The sequence below is a fragment of the Rattus norvegicus genome, chromosome 1 (genome assembly GCF_021556685.1).
Source record: "Rattus norvegicus strain SHRSP/BbbUtx chromosome 1, alternate assembly SHRSP_T2T, whole genome shotgun sequence".
NCBI lineage: Eukaryota > Metazoa > Chordata > Mammalia > Rodentia > Muridae > Rattus > Rattus norvegicus.
The window spans coordinates 88,516,369-88,543,340 of NC_141534.1; the positions used below are offsets into that span (position 1 = coordinate 88,516,369).

The 26,972-nt window shown below is 43.7% G+C and overlaps 1 protein-coding gene across 5 annotated transcripts in view; it reads right to left on the reverse strand.

Moving 5' to 3' along the window:
- Arhgap35 (Rho GTPase activating protein 35) overlaps nt 1-26,972 on the reverse strand; it is a 116,862-nt gene that overhangs the window by 41,363 nt on the left and 48,527 nt on the right. For all 5 annotated transcript variants that reach the window (NM_001271132.1, XM_087551859.1, XM_087551855.1 and 2 more), the window contains 2 exon segments: nt 7,920-8,064; nt 20,458-24,326. In NM_001271132.1, the coding sequence (NP_001258061.1) occupies nt 7,920-8,064; nt 20,458-24,138 (3,826 nt within the window). In that variant the 5' untranslated portion in view covers nt 24,139-24,326.

Here is a 26,972-nt window from a genome sequence, read left to right on the forward strand (position 1 = left end):
ATCAAGATTGTGTAAACCAATCTGAATTAAAAAACTACAGAGAGCCACAGTAAAGAGAGGAACTGCAGGGCACAGGCAACCAAGTGTCCCCTATAGGTAGAAATATTTGGCTACTACAGGAAATGTGTGTCACTGTGCTCTCCCCATCCTGATCCCTAACCCTAAGAAATACCAAACCACAGAGCCATCGTATCATGTTCAGCACGCTAAACTGAATTACTCAAACCTCCCTCGTAGGCACATGCTTACTACAGGACTGACTGTTCATAACTGCCCCACAGATACAATGCTGAATGAGGGAAGCCAGGTACAAAAGGATTATCTGGTACCACTTCACTGTTAAGACCATTTTACCTTGTCAGAAGTCAGGACATGTTTATGCTTCCTGAGGGAAAGAAAGAACTAGGGCACAGCCTGGAGATTGCTCACCTTCTACTACTCCTCTGTCTTGGCTACAGCAGCATGGATGTGCTCCATCATGCACATCTGTATTGTGCACACGAATGGTGTACTTCTCTTCATGTACAATCAACTTCAGGGACAAGTTTTAAGAGATCTATTATGGGCCTAGTCTAGTGTTACTCAGCCTGCTGCTCTGAGACCGCTATTTTGATATCTAACCCACACAGGTCACTGGTAGGTGCTACTGAAACAATGGCTAACATCAAGCAAGCCATCCCAGGCCTTCTAGAATATAGACAACATCTGGGTTCTTGGAATCTGCTGACTGACAGCCTGGGGACACAGGCAGATCTGGTAAGATGTCTGTCACGGCCAGTGGACTCAATACTGGCCTACGCAGGGAAAGGGCTTCACTGGCAGAGGCGTCTTAGCAGGTTCCCAAACTCTTCTTCACAGCGACTGTTTTGTTGAGTTTGAGGCAGTTGTCTTGGAAATATAACAAATCTGATTTATCTAGTCATTGTCTCCTGATAAAGATTCAAATGAAATATTTGGCAAGGAAGTTTATAAGGTTAGGGTACACTGCTAGTGGGCAGGGTACATTCAATCACTTTGTTAGCTTAGTAAGCTTGGCCCTCTCCAGCACAAGGTACTTCAATTACTAACTCATGTGTTTGGTGATTTTTTTTCCTCTTTCTTTTTGAGGAAACAGATCTCATTGTGTAGCTCTGTCTGGCCTCAACATAGATCCAGCTATCTTTGCTTCCAGAGTGCTAAGATTAAAGAAATGTGCTACCACGAACAGTTATTTATATCTAACCACGTATATTTATATAATTTATTGTTGAAACAGCACCTAAGGAAATGAGAGGCATGAACTATCACAGCAGGCTTAGGCTATAAGATTGTAAAACAAAAAGTTTTCCGAACCATTCAGCCAGCAACTCTTGAGTATCTAAGATCAACTTCACTAAGATGTGATTTAAATGCGGTATCCATTTAAAGTGCCAATTAAGAAACGTGTATTATGAGCAAAATTACCACAATCAAGACACTGAATGCTGGTCCCTGCCCCCAAGTTTTTTTGGGTTCCTTTGTAGAAAATCATTCCTGGGCCAGCTATTAGGCTACACTGACCTGCCTGCCACCAGAGAATGGCCTTACTCCCAGAATTCTGCAGTTATTTCTGTGGTTTTGTGACTAGCTTCTGTCACTCTTGGCAGAATGGCAGCTGTAGTCTATCATGTTAGTGGGTGTGGCAGAACTAGCACCTTTAGGTTCCAAGTTATACTCCATGGAGTGGATGCACCATAGTTTGTTCTTTTACCTGTTGAGGGACATCTGGGTTCTTTCCAACTTGGGGATCTTCTGAACAAAGGTATTACAAACTATGGTATAAGTCTGGGTGAACATGTTTTTATTTCTCTTGGGCAAATAAATACCTAGAAGTGGATGGCAAGTGTATATTTAACTTTTTCATAATGTGCCAAAGAGCTCTGCAAAGCCACCCCTCTTTCCTACACCCCTCTGTGGTGTCTTTGAGGACGCTAACTGCTCCACCCCCTCACTAACACGTGATCTTGCTAGTCACTTTATTCCCTATTATGTAAAAACCCTATCATGTTCTATGCTGATTAATTATGGATGTATGATTATGTCTGTCTCTGTAGATATAATCTCCTAATGGTCAATAAGCTGAGGCAGGATTAGAAGGCAGAACTTCCTGTTGGGAAAGAGTAAGGTAGGAGGAGGATTTTTTTTCCTGCCACCTGGACTCTGAGGAGATGGACAAATGAAACTGAGGAAAGGTAACCAGACATGTGGTGCACACAGAATAGAATAGTTAGATAAGTTATGAGCTAGTTGGGGAACAAGCCAAAGCTTATGGACTAGGCATTTATTCATAAATAATTAAATCTTAGAGTAGTTATTTAGGGAATTGAGTGTGGGTGGAAAACCCCAAGCTTACTTATCTCTCCCATCCTGGACATCATGAGGGCAACTCAAGTTCAACACAGTGCTTAGCATATAGGAGGTGCTTAACAAATAGATACATCTGCTACCCCTACCAGCAGATGATTTTCAGACCTACTTATGAGGAAGTTCCTGTCTCCCTACAAGCATGTAGTCCTGTGTGTGAGACTTTCCCACTCAGGCAAGCCTGATCAGTAGTGCTGTCTAACAAGGTCCAGTGTCCCAGAAGGGTAGATGGGACAGCACCACTTGCTTCACAGAACCATTAGTTGACCATACACTACATCATAACCAAGGTAAGGTAGTGTAACTTCATTCTAGGACTTCCCACAAAACTTTTTAGTTTTGGGGGTTTTTTTGGAAACAGACTTTCACTATGTAGACCAGGCTGGCCTTAAACTCACAGAGCACATCTGCCTGTCTCCTTGAGTGCTTAAGTGTCACCACCACACCTGGCCCACAAAGAACTTTTACAAATGAATGGGCTTCAGTTACAACACTGCACCCAACTAGCAGCAGCCCCTTAGGGGTGCCAGGCTTTCTCAAGATTTATGCTGTACTGATTCTGAGATTAGTGGATGGGAACACACATCCTGCCATCTTCTTACCAGTGACACTAACCCTGTACTGTAATGCTACCAAGGTCCTCCCAGAAGAAGATTAGGATGTCCCTACTCTGTCCCAGGGGCTTGCTTTCCACTATACCTGTTCTTTTTTTTTTTTTTTTTCAAACAAAACAAGCTATTATGAAAGGCAAACTCACACATACATACCCTAAAACAATGACTGCTTACAACGTCCATGAACATACAGATAGGAGTGAGCTGCTGGGATGACAGCAAGTCATTTTTGGCATTATTTAGCAGCTACCAGGCTTGCTTGACTTTGGGAACTTTCTTAATCCATAAGAACTAAAACTAAAATGTACCAAGAGGAGGCTGGAGAGATGGCTCAGTGGTTAAGTGCAGCAGCCACTCCTCTAGATGTTCAATTCCCAGCACCCACATGGTGGTTTGCAACTGTACAGTTCTAGGATTCTGGCCTCCACAGGCCCTGTACACACACAGTGCAGACATACACACAAGCAAAACAGCCAAATAAAAAAAGTTTTTTTAAAATGTACCATCAGATTTGAGCCCTACCAGTTAGGTATACAGAATGATCTGAATATTATAATTTGGGACATCAAACAGGTATCTTCTGCCCATGAAACCACTTCATTACTTCCCATCGTGGTCACCTGTCATGCTTGCTTGAGGGGCCCTTGAAAGTTCCCTCATAGGTTCCTGTGATATTAGAGCATGGTCATATCTCGAACCATAGGAATCCTTGATTCAAATCTGGTTGGAGACCTAGGCTTTGAAATTTATTTAGTTACCAGGCCAATTCCAAATCAGACCTTATTCTGAACAGGTATTCTTAGAACAGCGAAGTTCTAAAAGTGACCCCTCACCATGTTCCAGGCAAATACTCTGTGCAGAATTGAAGACTTCTACTTCCTGCCATGAAGCAGGAACTCCATTAACTTGGCCAGCATTCTCTGTTACTTAGGAGTCACGCTATTCCACAAGGGAGCAGTGACTCTATAGTCTCAAGCAATTTTCCACATAAATGAAAACCAAGGGCCAGGGAGAACATATGACAGAGAGCCAGCCCTCAGCCTCCTTAGCGCATAGTGACTCTCATGGAGGTCCCAGAGCAGCTGTGGCAACATGCTCCCTTCCAGCTTTTCCATGTAACTGGAGCTGAGAGGATGAAAATCTAAAGGGCTATTAGCATAGCAAGCACAGAGGCTGACCCCACAGCTGCCTAACAGCATCTGCAAATCAATCTGGGAGCTCTTCTAACCACTGGCCACCGCCTGCCTCGGCACAATGCAATTTTGTGCAACATTTAACAAAGGTAAAAGAACTGGTCATTGAAAAAGTAAGAACAAGAATCAATCTACATCTATGATGTTCCAACATTCACCTAAGGTGGAAAATGTACTCAGGAAGAGCTTCAACTGAAGCCAGGTTATAAATAAAGCATTGGGAATGGCAGTTTTCACATGAGAAAGCCATGAGAAAAGAAGGCAGAAGTATGGAGAATTTACATGTTCATCCTCACTGAAGTAGCAAGGTTAGCCTGGGCTCCATAAGACTGCTTCAAAAACAAACAAGCAAGCAAGCAAGCAAACAGACAACAAATGCCCCCAAACCCACAGTTTTTAAAGGTGCCAGGATAGCTTAAGTTGTCTGAATTACAGAGTATTAAGTTACTCTCTCACCCCAAGTTCCACTCTGCTGTCTATGCTCCTGCTAGTTGTGCTGTTAAGGTTGAGAACTGGGTGGGTGGAAGCATCATGGGTGTTGAGGCTGGGGTCTGATTGAGCTCTCAAGCCCACTCTGAAATGCAAGGTGCAGTGCATTGTTTTGTCTGCCAGAGCCATGTGTCAATGTGCCAAGATTAAGGGGCATGTAGAAACTGGGGTACAAGTTCTTTTGAGATTGGTCTGCTCTGACAAGGTTTGGTGGGATGCTGGTTCTGTTGGTCTGGGAGGGCTTGGCTGGACACCCATGTGAAACTGTGCAGTTACAGGGCTATTCCTCCCACGAGCAAAGAGCAAGAGACGACAGGCTAGTGAGAGTACTCACTTTCCTGAAGGGAAGTTCAAGCTGGGAAAACAGTTCATCCAATTATTCAACACAAGCTTACAGAGATCTCAGAATTCACACCAAAGACATGGCCTGCTTGAGGAGGAAGCAGTGGCCCTGTGTCCACGACACACTGAGGACTAGCCAGGACCATGCTCTGAGAGGTTGTGGGTAGAGCTGAAGTGGGCTGAGTACGACTGAGATGCCTCTAGGGCTATTCTATAAAGAAGCTGTCTAGACCCTTCAGAAAAAGTCATAGTAGCAGTAGGGGTGGTGGTGTGGGGGTGGGGTTAAGTACAGAAGGGGCAGTTCTAGTAGACAAATGTAATATATAACTGTTGGTATCCTGGAATAAAAAAACCACAACAGTAACAGTTTAAAATTAGCTGAGCAAATTCAAACATACATTACTGTTTAAAATGACACTATTAATAATACTATCAAGGGTAATGATGTTTTTCTTTCAGGTGCTGGATGTGGAACCCAGTACTTCTGTTGAGCAGGTGACTGAGCACGGAGATATGGCCTAGCCCTTGGCAAATACTGCTTTCTTTCCAAAGTTATTATTATCACCAGTGTGTCTGCATATGCCCATACATACTGTGGGATATGTGTGGAGGTCATGGGCTTTCAGGAAGTGGTTCTCACTTTACACCACGGGTTACAGGTTTGTTATCAAAGGCTTTTTATCTATTGAACATTTTGGCAGGCCCCTGGTGAATATTCTTATATTCACAGTTGACAATGCCAGTGTAGTATGAAGACCCTTTCAACTTTTCAATAGCTTTTGCTACCTTCAAGTTGGTAACTAAGAGAAAGGGGGTGGGGGTGGGGGTGAGCCATGGGTCTGGTGACACATATATACCTATGATCCTTGCAAAGAGACAGTAGACCAAGGAGGCCAGCCTGATTTATAGATTGGAACTCAAGACTTTTTTTTTTTCCAGAGGTGAGGGATGGGGGCAGTGGCACAGGAGCAGAGATAATACAGTGCCTCTGGAGGCAGGAATGAGACATAAACACAGAGCCACCGGGGCCCGTGGTTAAAATTTAGGATTCTTGGAGCATGTCTATGGCCAGGCACCATGATCTATGCCACTCATGGGGGTCTCTTTGAGCCCAGTGGCTTTTCCATGAGGCAGGACAGTTATCAGTGGTTATTGATCTACTGATGAACACATGACAGAGCAGAGACTCTGACCCAAGCAGGGCTAAAGAGTTGAAGGATTCAACAGGACCCAGAAGACCGTCAGCTATTCTGACTCTTCTTCTGACACAGGGTCTCACTGTTTGACCTGGAACGCAGAGATCTGGCTGCCTCTGTATCCCAACTGCTAAGATTTAAGGTGTGAACCAGGCCCCTGCTTCTTAAGCACACAGGGAGATGACGCTTCTCGATCAGCAACAGAGGTATGGTGCTCACTGATGACTGATGTTTATGCAACACTGCTGTAAGATACAATGCAGTAAGGCACTCTATATTTCAAACAAGTTGTACAAAATGTGTACTTTTTGTCAAAGTAAATAGCTGCTTTAAAAAATAGGTATGCTTTCAGAGAGTTTAGGGGTCGAGGAACATGCATATAAAACAATGTCTTATTTAAACATAAAACCAAACAGGCTTGCATATGGGCAGGAAGGGTCAGCAGTACAATGAAGAAGAGGACAAGGAGAATGAAGAAGCAGTACAAGGAGAGGCTTTTTTGCAGCAAGATCACATCAGCAGGATAAACTGAGAAAGAGAGAAGGCAGAAACAAGAGATAATGTACACTTGAGAGAATGGAAAACGATCAGACAAGTCAGTATTTGGGGGACAGAGATGCAATCTGGTAGAGTTCATAGAGTAGCAGCTTGGCTTGGCAGTGCTGAGGGTAGGTAAAGGTCAGGGTGAAATGACTAAGAGGACATAGATTCCTGTGTTTGTGTGAGGAATCACACTCAGGTCCTTGCACATGCCAGGTAAGTGCTCTAGCACTGAGCTACACATCCAGCCCAGGCCCCTGTATTTTCCACATAGATTCTGCTATGTGGGTGCTGGGTAATAAACCCCAGTCTTCTGCAATAACTTACAGTGCTCCTAAATGCTGAAATTCTCTCCAGCCTCCCAAGTCTATAGTTTTTTTGTTTTTCCTATGTGGTGTGTGGTGGGCTGAGGGGTTTGAGTCAGTGTCTCACTGTTTACCTGGCTGGCCTGGAACTTGTTATATAGAGCAGATTGGCCTCAAACTCACAGAGACAGGCATGTCTTTGTCCTCTTTAGTGCTGAGACTAAAGGTGTGTACTGGCTCCCAAGCCTACATTTCTAAGTTTAGCTAATAAAGCTTGGGAATCCACAGTAATAGGCACCTGCTTCAGAACATCCTCAAAGATCCCTGAAAGCAGCTAGGAGAAAGTAGAGAGAATCAGTGGTATGACATTAGAAGTCAAAGAGCCACGTGTCTCACATTCTCTTGTGTGCAAAAACCTAGCTATATGATCACAAGATATTCAAGCAATATGACTGTTTTCTTACCTCTTTAGAGCAGAGACCCTGAGACCCTAAGTCTGTATGAGTCTCAGATGCCTGATCAGAATGCCAGAAATGCTAACAGTCTCAAATACTTGTTTCCACTATTAAATGTAATAATATGCATCTCATATAAAGCCCTTTTTTCCCACATGCAATTTACAGACCTACAAGGGAACCCAGACAACCAGGCAACTATCAACAACTAGTCACATGCTAAAGATGTCTCTGGTCTGAGGACAGAACTGCTGCCACGTTAGCCTCCTGACAGACTCAGCTGCCAGATCATCCAAGTCCTTCTCTGTAGTTACATCTCTCATTTCCAACAAGCTCACAGATCTCAGCTCTCTTGGATGCTCCCTGCAGGGAGTGGGAGGTGCTATCTGCTTCAGACTCTTACCTGTGGCTTCAATGTACTCAATGCATCTTTCAATGAAAATGGGTATCGGCTTCTCTGGAGTCACCACTGTTGTTAAAGGCACCCCAAAATAGTTACTCTCCCAGGTTGCCTTTGTGATGGATGGTCGGGGTTTGGGCTTTGGTTTCTGTCCAGGAAAGAAAAAGAAAAAGAAAAAGAAAAAGAAAAAGAAAAGAAAAGAAAAAAAAAAAAAAAAAGAAGCACAAAAAGTGAGTAAGTATCTTTGTTGAAAAGATTTCAAGCAAGACAAACAGACCCAAATTTGCTCATCTCCCTAATATTATTTTCTGGTCTCCAAATATTGTACAAGATACTAGAAAGTTGTCACATAGTCACACCGTTAGTGTGAGAGTGCATTATTAAAACAAAGATGTTTATAAGAGCCAGGCCAAGTTTACTTAACAAGTAACATCATAATGGCATCCATATCCTCCAATGGGGACACGCTGGAGTAAACAGGAAGTTTTCCAAACAATCTGCTCGGATGATAGATGGTATATACTCAGAGATGGCTGATGCTTTGGGAAGATCAAACACAAGTACAAAAAACTAGTAATTTCCTCTCTCCAGAAAAAAAATATAGTGATTTATCAGCCTAGGGTTAATTCCTGGTGTTTTCCACACTAGGAAATGGTAGTGCTTACTAATGAAACAATACAAAGACATGATCCAGGCCCATGACTGAATCTCAGGCTCTAGGAGGCTGAGGCAGGAATATCAAGAGTTCTAGGACAGCCTGGGCTATATCATCGTGAGACCATGTTTCTACCCACTTACCCACCAACCAGCAGGGGCAGTGACAAACACTGAGATTTTACTATTACCAAACAAGTCCCATATGTACTTGCTTTAAAACCTCACAACCATTCACTTTTTCAAGAAATCTCTCTCTCTCTCTCTCTCTCTCTTTTTTTTTTTTTTTTTTTTTTTTTGGAGCTGGGGACCGAACCCAGGGCCTTGTGCTTGCTAGGCAAGTGCTCTACAACTGAGCTAAATCCCCAACCCAAGAAAAAGAAATCTCAAAGGTCTAAATGACTCAACTAGTAAAAGTGCTTGATCACTAAAACCCATACTGTTTAATCCTATAACTGATGCCTCAAACTCACTCAAACCACCTTTTTCTGCTTAAATTTATTTATTTTGAATCTCATATGGGAAAAACCCAAAAAAACAAAGAAACATATTTTATACCAATGTAAACTCTCTAAAGCCAAGGAAGCAGGCATAGAATGTCCACCTTTGTTAAAGTATCTACTAAAAGATGAGGGCAACAGGACGGGGTCCAGGTAAATTAGAACGCTGTGTCTCTGCCATCCAGGTTTCATTTCCAAGTGGCTCAGCCCAATGCAGCAGGGCTACAGCTCCCCTCAACAATGTGTAAGGGCTGTAAGCCTATTTCAGGACCTTTCCGAAACCCTCGGAAGAAGACGTTCAACTGCCAGGTCATAGATCAACCTTTCCCTTTTCTTCTGCTCATTTCCTTTTATTTTAATATTCCTTTTAAGGGAACAAGATAGGTCCTGTTTAGTCCCCCCCCCACCCCCCCGAGCTGGGAACCGAACCCAGGGCCTTGCGCTTCCTAGGCAAGCGCTCTACCACTGAGCTAAATCCCCAACCCTAGTCTGAGCTTCTTTAAGAACTTCTGGTGCAAATTCGGGGAAGGGGGAATGGGAGTACGAGTTGGGATTAGAGAGGGCTAAGGCGAATTAAAAAGTATTCTGGGCTGCCAACTGGTAATACCTCAGAAAACAATCAAAAGGTAAAGAGAGCCCAACCATCAGCCTGCTAAATAATTCAATGTGAAGATCCATGTATCCCACGTGGTTTGGTCCTACCAAACACAAGCCACAGCTCTTCAGGTAAGCAAGCACCGACTTTAGGGAAAAACAAACTGGTGACTTATGATCTTTCTTTATGGACAAATCTAGACTGCTCAACAGTGCGGAATGCACGCCTGTAATCTATACTTGTATAAATCTCAACATAAATAATTTATGTACCAGCAAGCACAGCAGTGGCATGACTGTTAGAGGAGTAACTGATTACGCTGACTGGACCTGGGGCCTGCTCCACAGGAGGGAGTTCTGGAAGAGTAAACCTGGTGAAAATCCAGCACGGATGGAGGAAGGGTTCACAGGCTCTATCTAGCTGAGGAGCTGTTGATAACTGATGGTTACCGAGAAAGAGGGAGTCATTTTACTTCTGGGATGTAGGCACTGGTATGTTGCCCATGGTGTGCATATAGGTAACATCAATTGTACTCAGTGTATTACTTTAAAAAAGAAAAGAAGAAAAAAAAAGACATGGGAAATAAGGGTTGGAGAAGGTAGATATGATCAAGATTGTGTGTGTGTGTTTGTGTGTGTGTGTGTAAGTGTAAAATTGTCAAAGGTGGCCCACCCCTTTAATCTCAGCACTTGGAAGGCAAAAGCAGGTAGATCTCCATGAATTTGAGGCTAGCCTAGTCTACATACAGAGTACAAAACAGCCAGGGCTAGAGAGAACTTGTCTCAAAACCAAACCAAACCAACAGCAAAACAACTCCTCCCCCACAAAAAAACAAAAAGATAACACACTGAGATAACCCCCATAGCTTCCAAAAGAACCTGCTGATGATATAACTCAATTGGTAAGATACTTGTCTAGCATGCATAAAACTTCAGGTTTGATGCCCAGCACCACATAAAACTGGATTGGGGGGGGGGGGGGTGGCGGCGGCGGCACATGCCTTCCTTTAATTACAGCACTTGGAGGTGGAGTTAGAGGACCAGAAGTTCAAGGTCATCCTTGACAAGATAGCAAGTTTGAAGCCAGAGTGGGTTAAAGACCCTATCTTACAAAAGAAAAACAGACTTCAAGGTTTTCAATCTGACTGTGGCTTGGGTCAAGTACCATATCATCTCTATCTACCTTCCTGAGAGCTCCCTGATCACAGGATGTTATGGGTGGGACCTTTCAGCAGACGCACAATATTGCAGCCTTGAGTCAAGCAATGTTCTCCCTGTAAATGTCCCTGCCATTTAAAAGGTCAGTTCTGGAATGTGAATAACCAGTGACTGACCATCTGAATTAAAACAACACTTCCATCAATCCTGACAAATTTCTCTGTCAAAATGAAGATAAATTATTTCTCAGTAAAACTCAAGCTTCCAAATAAAGTGCTGCTAAGGCAAAGAGGAGAACCAAAAGGCAGGAGATGGCCCCATTCGCCCAGTCATCGCCAGGATACCTCCTTCTAGCCTTAACTGTAGCCTCTAATCAAATTGAAACAACATACTCCTCAGACTGATACTCAGGATATACTATCAAGTTACTGGTTAGAGAGATTTGTTTCACCCAAGTACTTCGTATACACTAGATGCCCAGTTTCTTTCTCTTTCTCCCACTCCCCTCTCTGGTGGTACTAGAGATCTGGAACCATGGGGAGAGATTCTGATTGGCAAGCACTTTACTGTTCAGTGCCCAGTCCCTTCTAGTGGACTGTATGATAGCATGCCACTGCTATCCATGCCCCTAGAATACCACCACACTCCCATACAAAAACAAAACAAAACCCACTCAACAACAAAACATGCATACAGAACCTTGGGGCCACTGAGCTGGCTCAGCACCTGCTACTAAAGCCGAGGATCTTTTTCTATACCGAGGACCCACCCAGGGAAAGGAGAAAACTTGTGCCTCAAAGTTGTCCTCTGACCTCTACAGACACAAGATATGCCTGGGTTTACACAGAAAATAATGGAGGAGGAGCAGCAAGAGAAAGAAGGAGAAATGAAGAAAGGAAGTGAGGGAGGGAGGCAGTGAGGAAGGGAGGGAAGGAGGGAGGTGTGAGACCCTGGAGATGAATGCAAGAAAACCCCACCTAGGTGGGTCTTCTGTGTGACTGCAGAACTTGTGCTTATAGCACTACGGTTTTAAGTAAACTTCCTGGGGGAAAATTCTTGGAGTAGGTAGAATGAGTAAATGGATGCTGGAAAACGAATAAACGCACATCGACCATCTAGATGTGTAAAGGGTTGTAAAGGTAATATACTCAAAGGCTTTATTTGTGTATGTGTTAGCTTGCTTTTTATTGCTGTGGTAAGACCACAGGCAACCTGGAGAGGAAAGAGTTTTTACTTCATTTACAACATCCATATTATAATCCTTCATTCAAGGAAGTCAGGACAGGACCTCAAGGCAAAAACCTAGATATAAGAACTGAAAGACCACAGGGGAATGATCTTCCTGTCTTGTTTACTTAACGTTTTCTAAGTTTGGTTTTTAAGACAGGATCTCACTATGTAAAGCCGGCTGGTCTCAAACTTGAGATCTGCCTGCCTCTGCTTCCAGAGTGCTAGGATTAAAGGTGTGTGCCACCGTGCCTAAACTAGCTCACTTCCTTATGGACAATCTACCCAGGGATGGTAGTAATCACAGTGATCTGGGCCCTTCTACAACAATCATCAGTCAAAAAAAAAAATGCTCTGTATGTAGGCAAATGTGATAGAGACATTTTCTCAGTTGATATTCTCTCTTCTCAAATGACTCTAGCTTATATCAGGTTGATTTAAAAAACAAACAAACAAACAAACAAACAAACAAACAAACAAACCAACCAACCAACCAACCAACCAACCAACCTAAAACTAATCAAGACAGTGTCTGCACATGTATGCCCACTGAGCCAGAAAGGGGTGGTAGTGGTGTCTGATCCCTTGAGCCAAAGTTATAGGCATCTGCAAGCCATCTGATGGGAGTGCTGGGATCTGAACTTCAATCTTCTGATAGAGCATTAAGAGCTCTTGACCTCTGGGTCATCTTTCTGGTCACAGATTATTACTATTACTGTAACAACAATAACGACGACAACAACAACAACTACTACTACTTTAAAGAATAGTATCTCATATACCACCACCACCACCACCACCACCACCACCACCACCACCACCACCACCACCACCACCACCACCACCATCATTTTTAAAAAATAGTATCTCATATAAACCAGGCTGGTCTTTTTTTTTTTTTTCAGAGCTGGGAACCGAACCCAGGGCCTTGCGGTTGCTAGGCAAGCGCTCTACCTCTGAGCCAAATCCCCAACCCCCAGGCTGGTCTTAAGGTCTTGAATCGTTTTGCCTCTGTCTTCTCTGTACTGGGATTATAAGCATGGGCAACTATGCTCAGACAATTTCAAGCAGAAAAAAGAAGGGCCCTAAAACAGTTATGCTAGGTTGTAGGGGCCACCTACTGCTACTAAGGAGCAGGCTTATTCTGTATAGTTGTACTGCAGAGATGAGAGCAGGATAAAATATAAATTAGACTGCTTTGTATCTCTTTCACCTCAGAGAGTCCAAGATCTAGTTTAACCCTTCAATTTATTAAGATAGTATTTAGACAGTTATCAGTCCCCCTTGCTGAATGACATGAATTCCATTCCATCTCTTCACATGCGCTCTCTTAAGATTTAAACTCTGGATTATAGAATGTCAAAAACATCCTTTAGATATCTAAAGGTTTCCCAAAGCATCACAAAATTAGAAAGGAACTCTTGAACAACTACTCTAAACTTTCCCCATTGCAAAGTCAGTATATGGAATGCTATGCCAAGAGCTGGGCTGGCTTCTGATATTACCCACACTTCTGACATCTGAAGGGTTACTGTGTACATCTTAGTTAGAAATGTCATTCTCCCAAGTGGCATGCCAGATGTCTCATGTCCCCAGTCAGGCACATGTCCCTCTTTAGGGAATCACAGGGAGCACTCTCACAGAAGGTGTTCTTAACATCCATCTTCTTTTGGGGTACTCACTTAGCAGGCCTAACTGGAAAAGGCTAGAAGAGGCCAAGGCCTAGAATGACCCACACATCTGTGCCTCGAATGGATCAAACAATGCAAAAGCAATTCCCTAGGAAGCTAGCTAGGTGTTGAAACGTCAAAGCCACCCTGCAAGGCAAAAGTGTATTCGCCCCTTTCACAGCAGAGATCAGAGACCCTGTAAAAGGCTGTGAGCAACTGTAGCCAAAGCCTACACTACTTCCTCCAGGATGAAACATTAATGCCCCAGATGAAGGCAGGCCCAGCTTAAATCACCTCCTCCTATCCTTTTAGATAGGATGGAATGCTGATGGAATGAATAATGGCTCCACTGTTCCAGACCTCTTTGTTTCCTTTAAACAAGCTTAAAGCTGTGTGTATTAGCTCACACCTGCAATTTGGGAGACAGAGGCAGGAAGATTGCCCAAATCTGAAGCCAGCTTGTACAGTATAGTGAAAGCTTGTCTCGAAAAACAAAAGAAGACATCACTCAGGCTTCCTCCACCCCATCTTGCATTCATAGTCAACACTGTGATTTTCTAGTTAACAATCATTCTCTCATGTTTCCTACAGAGCTTCAAAGGGGCCCTTTCAATTAAGTTCTCATGCTCCTGGCACTCATCAGCTTAGAACACCTTGATTTAGGGCAAACAGGAAGGCAGTTGTGTCAGTCCACTGCAGAGTGATAGAGTCTAGCAAGCCTGGCAAACCTGCGTCCTGGCAAGTTGAGAATCTCAAGACTGAATTCCTGGACAGTGCAGCTGTAGGCAAAGTAGAAGAGGCCACTGGACCCAGGCACAACTATGTAATCCCTGCCAGAAATCTCAAGCACAGTGACCCTGACTTTGCCAGACTTGTGGGCCTGGCCTTTGGGAAGAGGGGTGGTTCTGGAATGCAGCTGACCTCACCTGGGCCCTGCAGTTAGTTTGGTCTAACCAGGTCGTGGAGCAGAGACAGCTGGCTTAGGGAAGCATCACAGAATTCTTTGTCCTTTGAAATAAAGATCTGGGCTCCATATTTTATTTAAGGCACAGGTGTGTGCAAGCTAAAGCAGATAGTTAAAAACATTGTCTACTTTTAATAGCAAAACAAGCAAACAAACAAACAAAAGCCAAAAACACACTACAGAAGTTCTTTAGGTTTAAAATAACAGAGAAACCAGGCATGATGGTACACATAATCCTAGCACTCAGGAGTCTCAGACAGGATCACTGAGCTTGAGGCCAGCCTAGGCTACATAGAGACTGCCTCAAAAAAAAACAAAAAAAAAACAAAAAAAAAAAAAACAAAAAAAAAAAAACACAATAAAATAAACTGAAAATCCTCTGGCATGAGTTTAAAACAACTTCTTAAAGTTCCAATGGCTAATTCAGTCCCTCCATGCCTATTTTGGCCCTACTTGACTAGCCTTTGAAGACAGAAACAACAGTAACATGTCCTTAGGAGAACAGCATAAAGAAATGGACTTACCAACATAGACTCTGTTTGAATGAACACAGTGAATGGGCTCCTTGGTCTAAACATGTGCACATGAACAGTGAATACTAGCAACTTTTTTGCAGCAGAATGGCAGCTAGAAGACTGGCCTCAAAAACTCATCCATTCTTTGCATAGTGGTAAACCAGACAAGGTAAGGTATTTACTTCTTTTTGAGACAGTGTCTCATGTAGCCAGACTGGCCTCAAAGTCAGTGTGGAGCTGAGACTAGCCTTGAACTCATGGTTCTCCCAAGGGCTGGAATTACAGGCAAGTACCACCATTCCCTGCTGGGGTAGTGTTTAATCTCTCTGAGACTTAGTCACCTCATCTCTAAGATATAAATCAGCTCTGCTTCCTGGTCCAGCCAGCTGTGAAAAGTAAGAACTTCTTTTCCCACTGAGACCACATCTGTTCCCATGCCTTCCCCACAACAGACCACACCTCAAAATGTGCTCCAAAATATACTCATCTATAAAATAAAGGATGGGATTAAAAAATTGCACAGGTGAAAGCACACACCTACCAGTATGCATTCTATAATTTGGCATTCTTTTTCTGTTTCTGTGGCAGCCACACTACAAACTGTACCCATATAAAAAGATTCTGGTCTCCCCTCCCCACTCTGAATTTCACACTGTACCCCCATGAATCCTCCATTTTTAATTGCCTGCCTGGTGCTGTGTCAATGTTAGTTTTAAATTACCAATTCCTTTGGGAACTTTCCTAGATGTCTCAGTTGAGCAGAAATTTTGTTAAAGAACTCTTCCATATCTAGTACCTCTCTGTCTGGTAACAAAGTACATTCTGGTTCAGAAGCTATCACCGAGGAACACTAACTAGCACATTTGGACACCCTAACAGCAGGCTAAGACAAGTGCCTGCTGATGCCCTCGCACCAAACAGAATGCTGGCTTTTTAAAGGGCAAAGCTGCTTGTACATGGTAGCCAAAATACTTTCTTTAGTTTCTTTAAAAACGAAAAATTTTAAAGATTTTTCTTTTTGTTTTATGTGCATGAGCATTTTGCCTGCATGTGCCTCTTCTTATCCACTGAGTCATCTCTCCAGCCCCAATAAATCTCTTTTTAGAAGTCAGAAAGGCCATGTTAGTCCTGTTTTTAAAAAAGCAGTTTCATGTAGCCCATGTTGGCCTCAAATTCACTATGTACCAAAGGTGACCCTGAGCTCCCAATCCTCCTGCTTCTACCTCGAAGTACGAGCTAGGATCATAGCATTCGGGTATCTGGTCTTATGCTCACTCAGGAGGACTAAGCTCAGAAGCAAACACTGAGGTTTTTCTGAGCAAGTTACAAAGAGCTCTTATCACATTCCACTTGTCTGTCAAAACCAATATCCCTCTCAGGGATGTGGGCAGCCCAACTCCCCAGCTGGTTTTCATTCACACTAGAAACTTTAACTCCGTTCTAGGCCTCACAAAACGAGAGCTGTGTCCGCACAAAGCCACAACAACCAGCCAATTCACTAAATCCAATGAAATAAGCCAATTCACTGGGGGGGACACAAACTGTCAAACTGGTTACTTGGTGCCTTATAGACCAAACAATGTGTGATTCAAACAGTTCACTTTTCAATAGGTTGTCCTGTCATGTGGCAGCCACAGTAAGTGAAAGATTTTCTTTATCACTATTGTATCTTTTTATTAAACACAGGAGTAAGAACATTTCTGACAGAAGGGTAAACAGCCAATAATGTCTAGTCTTTAAATCGTGGTCAAACACACCAAATTTCAGCATACTAAATGAGCCCCAAGGGTACAATTGTGAAGCAAGGCTTTGCGGCTTGCTTTTTGGCTTTAAAATAAGAGCTGCTGGTCCCGATCTCGTCTTTGCAAACACATAGCCTTGGGAGACAGAGACATGAACAGCGGCAGCTTTAGACAAAGCTCTATTCACAGCCGCCCAAGTGCAATCTTGGAGTTTCAATTTCATTCAGTTGAGTGCGGAAGGCTCCCACTGAGGGTGGGCTACTGAATGGTTCCGTTGGGAAAAGGACCCAAGAAGGAGCATTGGCTTTACAGTCTGCACTTTCATTAGAAGAGATGAAAGCGTTCCTCTCTCTGACTATAGTTCTATAGTAAGGTATTAATCTAGCAAATTAGCAGGAGTATTGAAGAGTTTTTTTTTCTTTTTTCCCCATCACATTGGTACCCAGAGCAGAGCTTCTCTTCATTAGGGTGGTTGTCAGGGTGAGCACAGAACAAGTAGCTGAATCACTGTGGGTTAAACCTTGTACCAAAGAGGAAGTGGTGTGGTTAGGAGGGCTGCAGCAGTCCCCTCCCTGGGTACAGTGTCATGTTCTACCTGCTGCTGGGGCATGTCACCCTATGCACTGCGTGTGCTTCAGCCTCATCCCTCTTCCAGGTTGAGTTTCACGGTGACGCGAACCCAAACTTCTGGCCCACAATAATCAGCCCTCAGAAGACCAGAGGACCTCAGAGCCAGAGGAGGGACATTATGTGCTCATGGTCCAAATAAGAAAGCAGGGAGTTGGGATCTGACCTGGGGACTTTGTTCTTGGCCTCAGCAGCTAATAGTGACCCCCAATCTACCTGAGCTATCCTAACATGAGCTCTGTCTACAGGTTTTAACTGGGCAGACAGATAATCCATTCACAGCAACCACATAGATCTAACTGCATTATCTGAGTGTTATGGCTTGGTCCAGTAGGAGGGGAGGGGCACTTCCCCAGTAGTATGGCCTACAGGAGGGTCTGAGTTGTTTTTTATGACCAGCGAAATTCCAGAATGTTTTCCCCTCACTTGAAATAAACGTCATACTGCTTCGTCATACCAATAAAAATCAAAAGATAAATCCCTTATGGAGGGTGGCTTGTACTCTCTGCCCTGATGGTATCTTGCTCTTCCAGTAAAACAAGTGTCAGTCTGCATTCCCAATGGCAGCAGTCTTAACAGGAGGCATGCTCTGTAGCAAAGGCTTTCCTCCTCTCCACATGCTCGCTTGAAAGCACCACTCTCCATGTCAGGGAAACACAACGCCAGCTTCTACCCACTCTTCCGTAAGGATACTCCTAAGCTGACTGTTGGCATGCCATGGTTGTTGGGCCAGAGGAATCATTTCAATCTGATTCACAGAGGTGTGGCCTGTATAACTCAAGACAGGGCCGGAAGGTGGTACTTCATGCCTGCTGATCCAGCAGCTGGGGTCATGTCGCCAGCAGGTACACAGCTTAGGATGCAGAGACTAGCTGTTTCTATGGAGTTAAGCCTTCACCACAGAGTCTGAATTGTCAAACAGGGCTTGTTTGACAATTTTTAAAAAAACAATTTTTTTATTTTTTTGAGAAAGGTTCCAGGCTGGCCTTAGATCTGGTAGGATCCTCCTGTCTTTACCTCTTGAATATGGGGATTACAGATGTGCACCACCATACTTGGTTTTAGGTAGTGCTGGAACTAGAACCCAGTGCTTCTCAAAGGCTTGGTGCATTCTCTACCAACTGAGCTACATCCCCTGTCTGAGAATATGTTTTCAAAGCAATGTTTGCAGTATTAAAAATATTGCCATAAGTCAGAAAAAGACTTGTAATTCAGTGTGCTATTATGCCATCTTCCTAATTCCCAGGTGTGCCAAACACCCCCACAAATCAGAAGGCTGTCAGCATTTGCATAAGCTGTTCCAGCAATAGTTTTTACCAGGAGTGGAGAAGGAAGAAAGCCAAAACATTTAAAACACTCAGATTCAGTATCATTTAGCAGGGGACCTTTGGGGAAAACACAGGGAGGTTGGTTAGATTCCTAAATAAAAATCACTTTCACTGGGTCTTCCCTCCAAGTCTTGAAGAACAAAATCCAAAAGGCAGCATGGACCCCAAGTAGACACATTAAGTTGTGGAATAACCAAATGGGAAGAAAAGTAGTAGCCAGAGATAGGGGCCCAGAACCTATACAACACTGTTCTGCCCTTTCTGACACTTCACAGACAGGTAGGCCATGGAAGCCCTGGCCAGTAGTGACTGAGAGCACTCTGCATGTCCTGGGTCAAAATGGTATCATACTCCTACATCTCCCAGGGTCATGGGCTACCACAATGGCCTTTATGCTATCTCTTAGGACTCCAAATTATACGATATTTTGATATGGTGTGTCATATAGTATTCATTTATGGCAACTGCACCCTTCAAGGCCCTTGTAAAGTCTTACAGAAGTAGCTGATGTCTGCTGTTTACTGACAGGGAGGAGGGGAGTGAGCATGGTCCTGTGTTGATGACGGTCACAGGTTATTATATCTGTGTCAGAGTCTCACCAAGAGGTCATCCTCTGAACAGAACTGCCTACAATAAATGGCAGGGTGAGTTGGGTGATACTTTGTCTCAAAGTTCAAGCCCTTTAAGAGGACAGGGCACTACCTTCAGCTCTCTGCCTCACAAACACCAACCTGTAGTCTTCGGCAAGAAGACACTTCATCTGCCTGCTGCATTAGGGACAAGCCTGACATGTAAACTACTAGAGTAACTTCTTCCTTCCCTTGTCGGTCCCTCTACACCTGGTGTTCCTTAAGTTTAGAGACTCACTGACTGAAGCGATGACTGCAGAGGAAGGAAGCAGTGAGAAACATGTAAAAGCTGCACTTTTTAAATAGGGATAAACTTCATTTTGAGACTTTTTGCCATTTCAGCACTTTTATAGATTTGTGTGTGCAGAGAACCATTTATTCCTCACTAATGTAAAGTCCCTCATCCTTTGTGATCAGCATAGGAAAGAAGGACCATGTGAAAGTAATACAGATACAAGATGGATGTTCAGACAAAGGGTGCAAATCTACAATCTTTAAGACAGCAAAGAGAGGGGCTGGGGATTTAGCTCAGTGGTAGAGCGCTTACCTAGGAAGCGCAAGGCCCTGGGTTCGGTCCCCAGCTCCGAAAAAAAGAACAAAAAAAAAAAAAAAAAAAAAGACAGCAAAGAGAATCCATAATGTCACTGGCTTGGCAACTTGTCAGGACACTGAAGGGCTCTACACCACCTGCTCTTTTGGGTAATTACTGCTTTAGGTAGAGGCAAACCCATGAGAACTGCCAGTAGTAGATACCTAATGCACAGGCTGACTCTTAACACCAGGCCAAAGAATGAATGTACTCTCATGGGTATGTGCTCTCACATCCAGTATTTTTTTTTAAAAACCAAGTTGTCCTTGAATAGTTTTCATCACCAATCAGATCTCAGAGATGCTGTGCAAACCCCTACTAACTCACTGTAAGTCAGGTCTTACCTTGGTGTTCCTCCTTAGACTTCGAAGGATATTCCTCCTCCTGGGGTCCTCATCTGTTTCATAAGGAATGACAGCATTGTCCCCTTTATAACCTTGGGATGCCTGGTCCTCCTCTTTCTTTCGGATGGGTCCCAGCTCATCATCACTCCCAACACTGAAGCTGGTGCGGTAACTAGCAAACCGCCCCAGGCGGGTGCATCTCGTCCTGTACAGCACAGGCTTACTCACTGCAGATACTTTGCGGCCTCGCTCTAGAGAGCTTGTGTCCATCTCACTGTCAGAACCATTGCCACTGCCATTGGACTGGGCTTTGTTGATGTTCCGAATGGTAATGATCTTGCCCTGGGTGCTGTCGTGGGGCACTGAGTATATGTTTTCTTCCTCATTCCTTGGCTTGACCACAGCATCCATGGGCTCTGCGTAGTCAGAAGGATCAAATCCATCCTGAGGCATCCAGGGGCTAGAAGACATAGACTTCCTCTGTCCCTCCCGATGACCTTGGTCTAAGTAAGAAAGATCTTTTGTGATCTCAAAATGCACAGGAGGCTTTGGTTTGACTGGTGGAGGTACTTTGTTGTTCAGTTTACTCTCAAAGTTGCTCATTATGAAAGACAGCCCGTCGTTTCCCTCCAGCTCCATTGAGAACTTGGAATGATCTTTGGACAGGGAGGGCAATGTCGCATCTTCCCGAAAAAGGTGGTACGATGGAGGCTCCACATCTTCTTCTGAGTCCTGTAAGTTTGAATTGCAGAGGGGTGACCCAGCCCTGGGGGAGTTGAATACCTCCTCAGTGGTGCTGCAGGCCTCAGCCACATTATCGTACATGTGTGTGGCCTCGATTATGTTCTTTTTCTCCACCACATCTTTAAAAAAGGGATGGAAGAGCTCGAGTTTATGCTGGGGCTGGCTACAAGGGATGCTTGTGAATCTCCCATCAATTTCTTGTGCAATTTCCTCTCCCTCTGTTAGCTGCTCTCGACTTAAGTCATTGTCCAGGACATCTATAGCGCCATCAGTGAGTGCGACAAGCTGGATGGGGATAATATCCTGCACTTCACAAAGAAAGGCACGTAACATTGCCAAGGAGGCCTTACGTTTGGCTGAATAAAAAACAATGTACCCATGAACCAACCGGCTCTTTCGGATGCTAAATGAGGAATGGTATGAAAGAACAGACAGCTCAATGCGCTTCTTGTGTACTCCAATTGGAAGTTCAAGTAAAACAGAGTTGCTGCTCCCACAGTGGGAAGATTTACAAGTTTGGGACTGCAGGACAGGAGAGAGAATGTCATCTGCACTAAAAGGATCACCACACATGAGACACATGACAATTCGAAGGTCCACATCAGCCAAATCTTTGATACTAGCAGTAGAACTAACCAGGTTTAAGTTGCGCTTAGAGTCCAGGAGTCCCTTCAGAACTTGACTGATCTGCTTCTCGTTAATGTTGCGTCCATAACCAATGCCAGCAGACGCAGGATCAAGAAAGACACACTGAAGTTTGCTAGCAATCTGCTGGCCTTGCTGTATTAAGCTGTGCAGAGTCTCTCCACTTGTGTCCCCTCTCTTGTTAACTAAAATTAAAGTCAAGGGGAGGTGGACTAAGTGATTATCCCGCCTGCCCAGTGTAGATTCTCTGCTCTTCTCTATACTCTCCACCACATAGGACAGCGACTCCTTTGAATTGTAAAGGCAGAGACAGCCATGGGGTTGGAAGGTTGGTGTCTGGAAAGAGTTCACAGGAAGCCGAACATTCCCCTCTATTGGCCTCAGAGAAAGCTCATACATTTTACCATCTATTACATACTTGTCATCATTTGTACAAAGAGCTCGAATTTCATTGGCTAACTCTCGGGCAAGGCCATCTTTGCCTAAAATAACCAAATTGATCCTATCAATATTGGGGTCAGACAAAGAGTTCTTCTGATTCCTATCAGATGGTCGGATAAAGCGAGAACTGATCAAATGTTCAATCTTAGCATCTACGCAAGCTGGACAGCTTGGGCATGTCTCCTTTGTTGGGTGGTACACAAAATGAATGTGCTTCAGAATGAGGGCATCACGCTCTGCTTGGAGTTTCTGCAATGCTTTAAATCGTTGCTCTTCACCCAGAACATCCTGGATAACACCCATCTTTTCCTTACTGGGTTTAGCATCCAGCTCCAGCTCATAAAACAATTCTGAATACTCCAAAAGCAACTCTTGGAACTCTTCCTTTGCCCGGTCTATAATCTGCTTTTGGTGCTTGCCATAGATGTCCATGTACACAGATTCTTCCAGCCACTGGTAGAAGTCTTCATTCATAATAAAACTACGAGCTTCTTCCCAAGGTTTCCCAGGAGTTATGAAAGGAGAGGTCTCCAGGTTTTCTTTGAAAGCCCTTCGCATCTCAGCTCTCTTCCTCTCATTCCTCAGCTTCTCCAAGTGGGTCTCATACAACTGCTCAGCAGGGACAGTATCCATCAAGTCAAAGGGAATCCGCTCATTTTCCATGTTGTCAATGTGGCTGGTTTCATCCCATGGTGTCTCTTCAAGTACAACAAACCACTTTAAGAACTCTGGCTTAGTCTCTAACAGCTTTTTTGCTTTAATGCAGCTCAGGTGGTCTACTTCATCTAGATTAGGTATGAGGGCTTCAAAAGCCAATGGCAGGGCTGCCAGGTACAGCTTTCTCCGGCGCTCAATATGCTCATGCTTGAGGCGGTGAATGTGCTGCAGGAAGAGCTTCTTGGCTTTCTGTGTCCCTTCCAGATAGACATAGTCCTGGTACTCAGGGGAGGCCTGCATCTTTCGGCTGACACTCAGCCAGTTCTCATTGTGACTTTTCACAATGCGGCTCACCAACCACTCATACTTGTCCTTTGCTGTAGCTATCTGCTGACTCTGCTGCTTGAGAGCTTCAAAGTAAGGGATGATTTTCGTCTTCCCTCGACTCTTATCAATGAGTTGCACTAAGGTGCTGAAAGCCAAGTCCACATTCACATTGGACCTTGCAGAGGTCTCTACAACCTGGAGGTTCTTTTTGCTTAAGGCAAAAGTATGTGCATCTCTAATGTACCGCTCAACACCCTCATCACACTTGGTCAGGACTATTACTATGGGCTTTTTTGTTTTTGCAAGCTGATTGTAGAGATTGGAGACAAACTTGAGCTGGTCATCGAAGTTCCTGTTCATGCCCCTGCTAACATCGATGCCCAGAAGGAAACCGTCAACCAGCAGCTTCCCATCTGGCATCTGTTTCTGCTCAAAGTCTTGCTCCAGCCCTAGCTGGTCAGTGCAAAAATACATGAGTTTTTCAGCTGAAGCAAGCTTGGTGGCTGCGGCTCTCTTGATGTAGGGCTGCAGTGCTGTGCTTCGATGAGGTTGAAAAGTCTGATCGTCAATAAACTCAGTCTGCTCCACAATGTGCATCTTACATTCCACACAGTCCTCCAGGGAGCGGCTAACTTCTCCCCAGTACAGAAAATGGTCATTATTGACCACCCGCCCACCAAAGTCACTGGTGCTGAGGACAGAAGTGTGGTCCAGGTGAAACTCATCAGCACTTGGGCGCACAAAGCGGTTACATAGACAAGACTTCCCAATGCCGCACTGGCCTTTCTCCTTCTCAGTGCCGGACAATCCCACCACACTGATGTTGTAGGTGGGGATTCGGACATCTTGCTTTCTTGCCATCATCATCTTCGAAACATCCTGCCACAAACAGCCACTTCCAAGATCAGATTAGTGTTCTGCAGTAGAGTGAGGGCTTCTTAGCAGTGCCAGTGGACACTGGCTGCCCAAGCAGCGCAAATGTTAGGTCCCATAGTGTTCTAAACCAGTATGTCAGTTCTTCCTACTTCTCATCGACAAATAGCCAACATGTCTGCCTAGACAGAGGGAAAAAAGAAAAACCATCAGCATTCAAACTATTTTAACCACTGAATTACAATAAAAGTATTTTTTAATCCAAAAATATTTAGTAAACCTAATGTACCAGGCCTTGTGGTAAGGCTGACATCAAAGTTGCTGAAATGGCTCTGAGGGTAAAGGTATTTGCTGACAACCCAAGTTTAATTTCTGGATCCCATGGAGAAAGAAAAGAACCAATTGTTCAAAGTTGGCCTCTAACTCCCACACATATGCTGTGGCATGTACATGCCTATACAGGAGGGTATGCACATATACATTATTACACAAAATGATAATAGTAAAAAGGCTTGTATCAATGTGTTTTCAAACAGGTATAGTACAGACAAGAACAGGTGGATATAAAGTAAGGAGAATGTAAAATGACAAGTAATGAATGTAGAGTGACAAGTGAATCTGGAGGAAATGCGGCTAACTCTAAGGTAGGGTGGATACAAGATGGGCAAGAAACATCTTTTTTGTTTTGTTTTTTGAGGTAGGGTTTCTCTGTGTAGCTCTGGCTGTCTTGGAACTGATCTGTAGACCAGGCTGGCCTTGGACTCAGAAATCAACCTCTGCCCGTGTCTCCTGAGTGCTGGGATAAAAGGTGTGTGCCACAAACAAACAAAATGATGATGGTGGGACATTTTCACAAGGACAATAGCGTCATCTTTTATGGTGTCATCTTGAAGGGGCTCCCATGAGTCAGTTCCAGGATAATCTGAGAAGCAAAGAAATTGTACAGTAATGAATTACACCCCACTGCAAAAAATATGAACTAAAGTCTAACTATTGGATCAAATATAAGTCACAAAAGAAGGTTAAATATAGGGGAAATGTTGAGAGACAGGACACTGACAGCTAAGTCAAGTGCCTTCCTAAGCCTTATTGATAACCAGGAGAAAGCTCTTAACAGTAATTACACTTTCTTTTTTTTTTTTTTGGTTCTTTTTTTCGGAGCTGGGGACCGAACCCAGGGCCTTGCGCTTCCTAGGTAAGCACTCTAACCACTGAGCTAAATCCCCAGCCCCTTAACAGTAATTACAATGGAGAAAGCAGACAACACCTTTACTCTGAAATCAAAATCTACATCATCAGTGTGGTGTGGAAGCACTTAGGAGACTGAGGCAGGACAAACAGTAGGTCAAGAGTAGTCTGGACCACAGAGAGGGAGTGGGGAGGATAGAAGAGAAAGGAGTAAGGAAAGAACAAACCTGGAAGACTCATAATATTGCTTTCAAATTTATTACAAAGCTACAACAAAACAGTCCTGCAGTGACACAAAGACAGACCAATGGAAAAGAAATTGAAAGTTTACAGCTAAATCATCATATATATCATTAGTGACTTTTTAAAAAAAACAGGCTGGCCTCAGACTCACAGAGTGACTGTCTCTGCCACCATGCCTGGCTAGTTAAATGACTTTTGACAAGGATGTTGAGATCATTCACTGGGAAAAGGACAGACTCCCCCCCCCCCCCAAGCTGGGGACCGAACCCAGGGCCTTGTGCTTGTTAGGCAAGCGCTCTATCACTGAGCTAAATCCCCAACCCCGAGGACAGACTTTTTACCATTTGGTGGAAAAAGTGGATCTTCACACAGGAAATGACAGAGAGAGGTAGGTCTTTATCTATACCACGTACAGAAGCTAACTAACTTTAGGCAGGGGATGTAACTCGGATGTACGAATATTTGTATAGCATTTGCAAGGTACTGAGTGGTGGGGCATGCTTTTAATCTCAGCACTAGGGAAATCTCTGAATTTAAGGCCAGCCTGGTCCACATAGCAAGTTCTATGTGTGTCTCCAAGACTACACATTACAACTCTGTCTGAAAAAACAAGAACAAAAAACCTAAACAAACAGAAAACAATTGTGAATGGATCAAAGACCTAAAAGAAAAATTAGAGCAACAGAGATGTCCCACCTCCCCCACAGAGCACTGGTGGGTGGTAATGCTGGCCACTAAGCCTGTCAAAGAAGATGTAACCCCATCAAGCTGACCTCCTGACTGCACAGGAACACAGTAGCATGCATTCACATACACACATCTACATGGGCACACACACTTAAATCTGAAAGGGATTTAACAGTAGACAATATATTTTCTATCTTAAGAGGTGTAAAAATCAGAAAGTGTAGTGATGCTGGTTTCAATGGATGAGAGAAGTAGTGAATGGGGACCCTGCATTCACATGTGGAATGACGTCACAGGGATGGACTGTTGTAATGACTACATATCATGAATAGGTTGAACACTAATGAAATATGTACTAAAAATGGCTAAGATTTTAACTTTGTGTTACACATCTTTTACACATTAAAATCAATGCAGGTGAAAGGATGAAGCTCAGTGATAGAACACTTGAGTAAGAAGAATAAATCAGAAAAAATAATACTAGTATATATAAAATGGATGGCTATACTGAGATAAAGTATCCCTACTTTTAGAGAAAAGTATTTGGGGCAGGGGGAGGCAAAATGAATGTAAATGTTCAGGAAAAAAAAAATCTGTTTTAGAGAGAGTAAAAATGCCAACAAGGGACTAGGGCTATGGCTCAGTTAGTACAATGCTGACCTAGTATAAATGAAATCCCGGTCTTGATCCTTACCCTACACAACATGGAA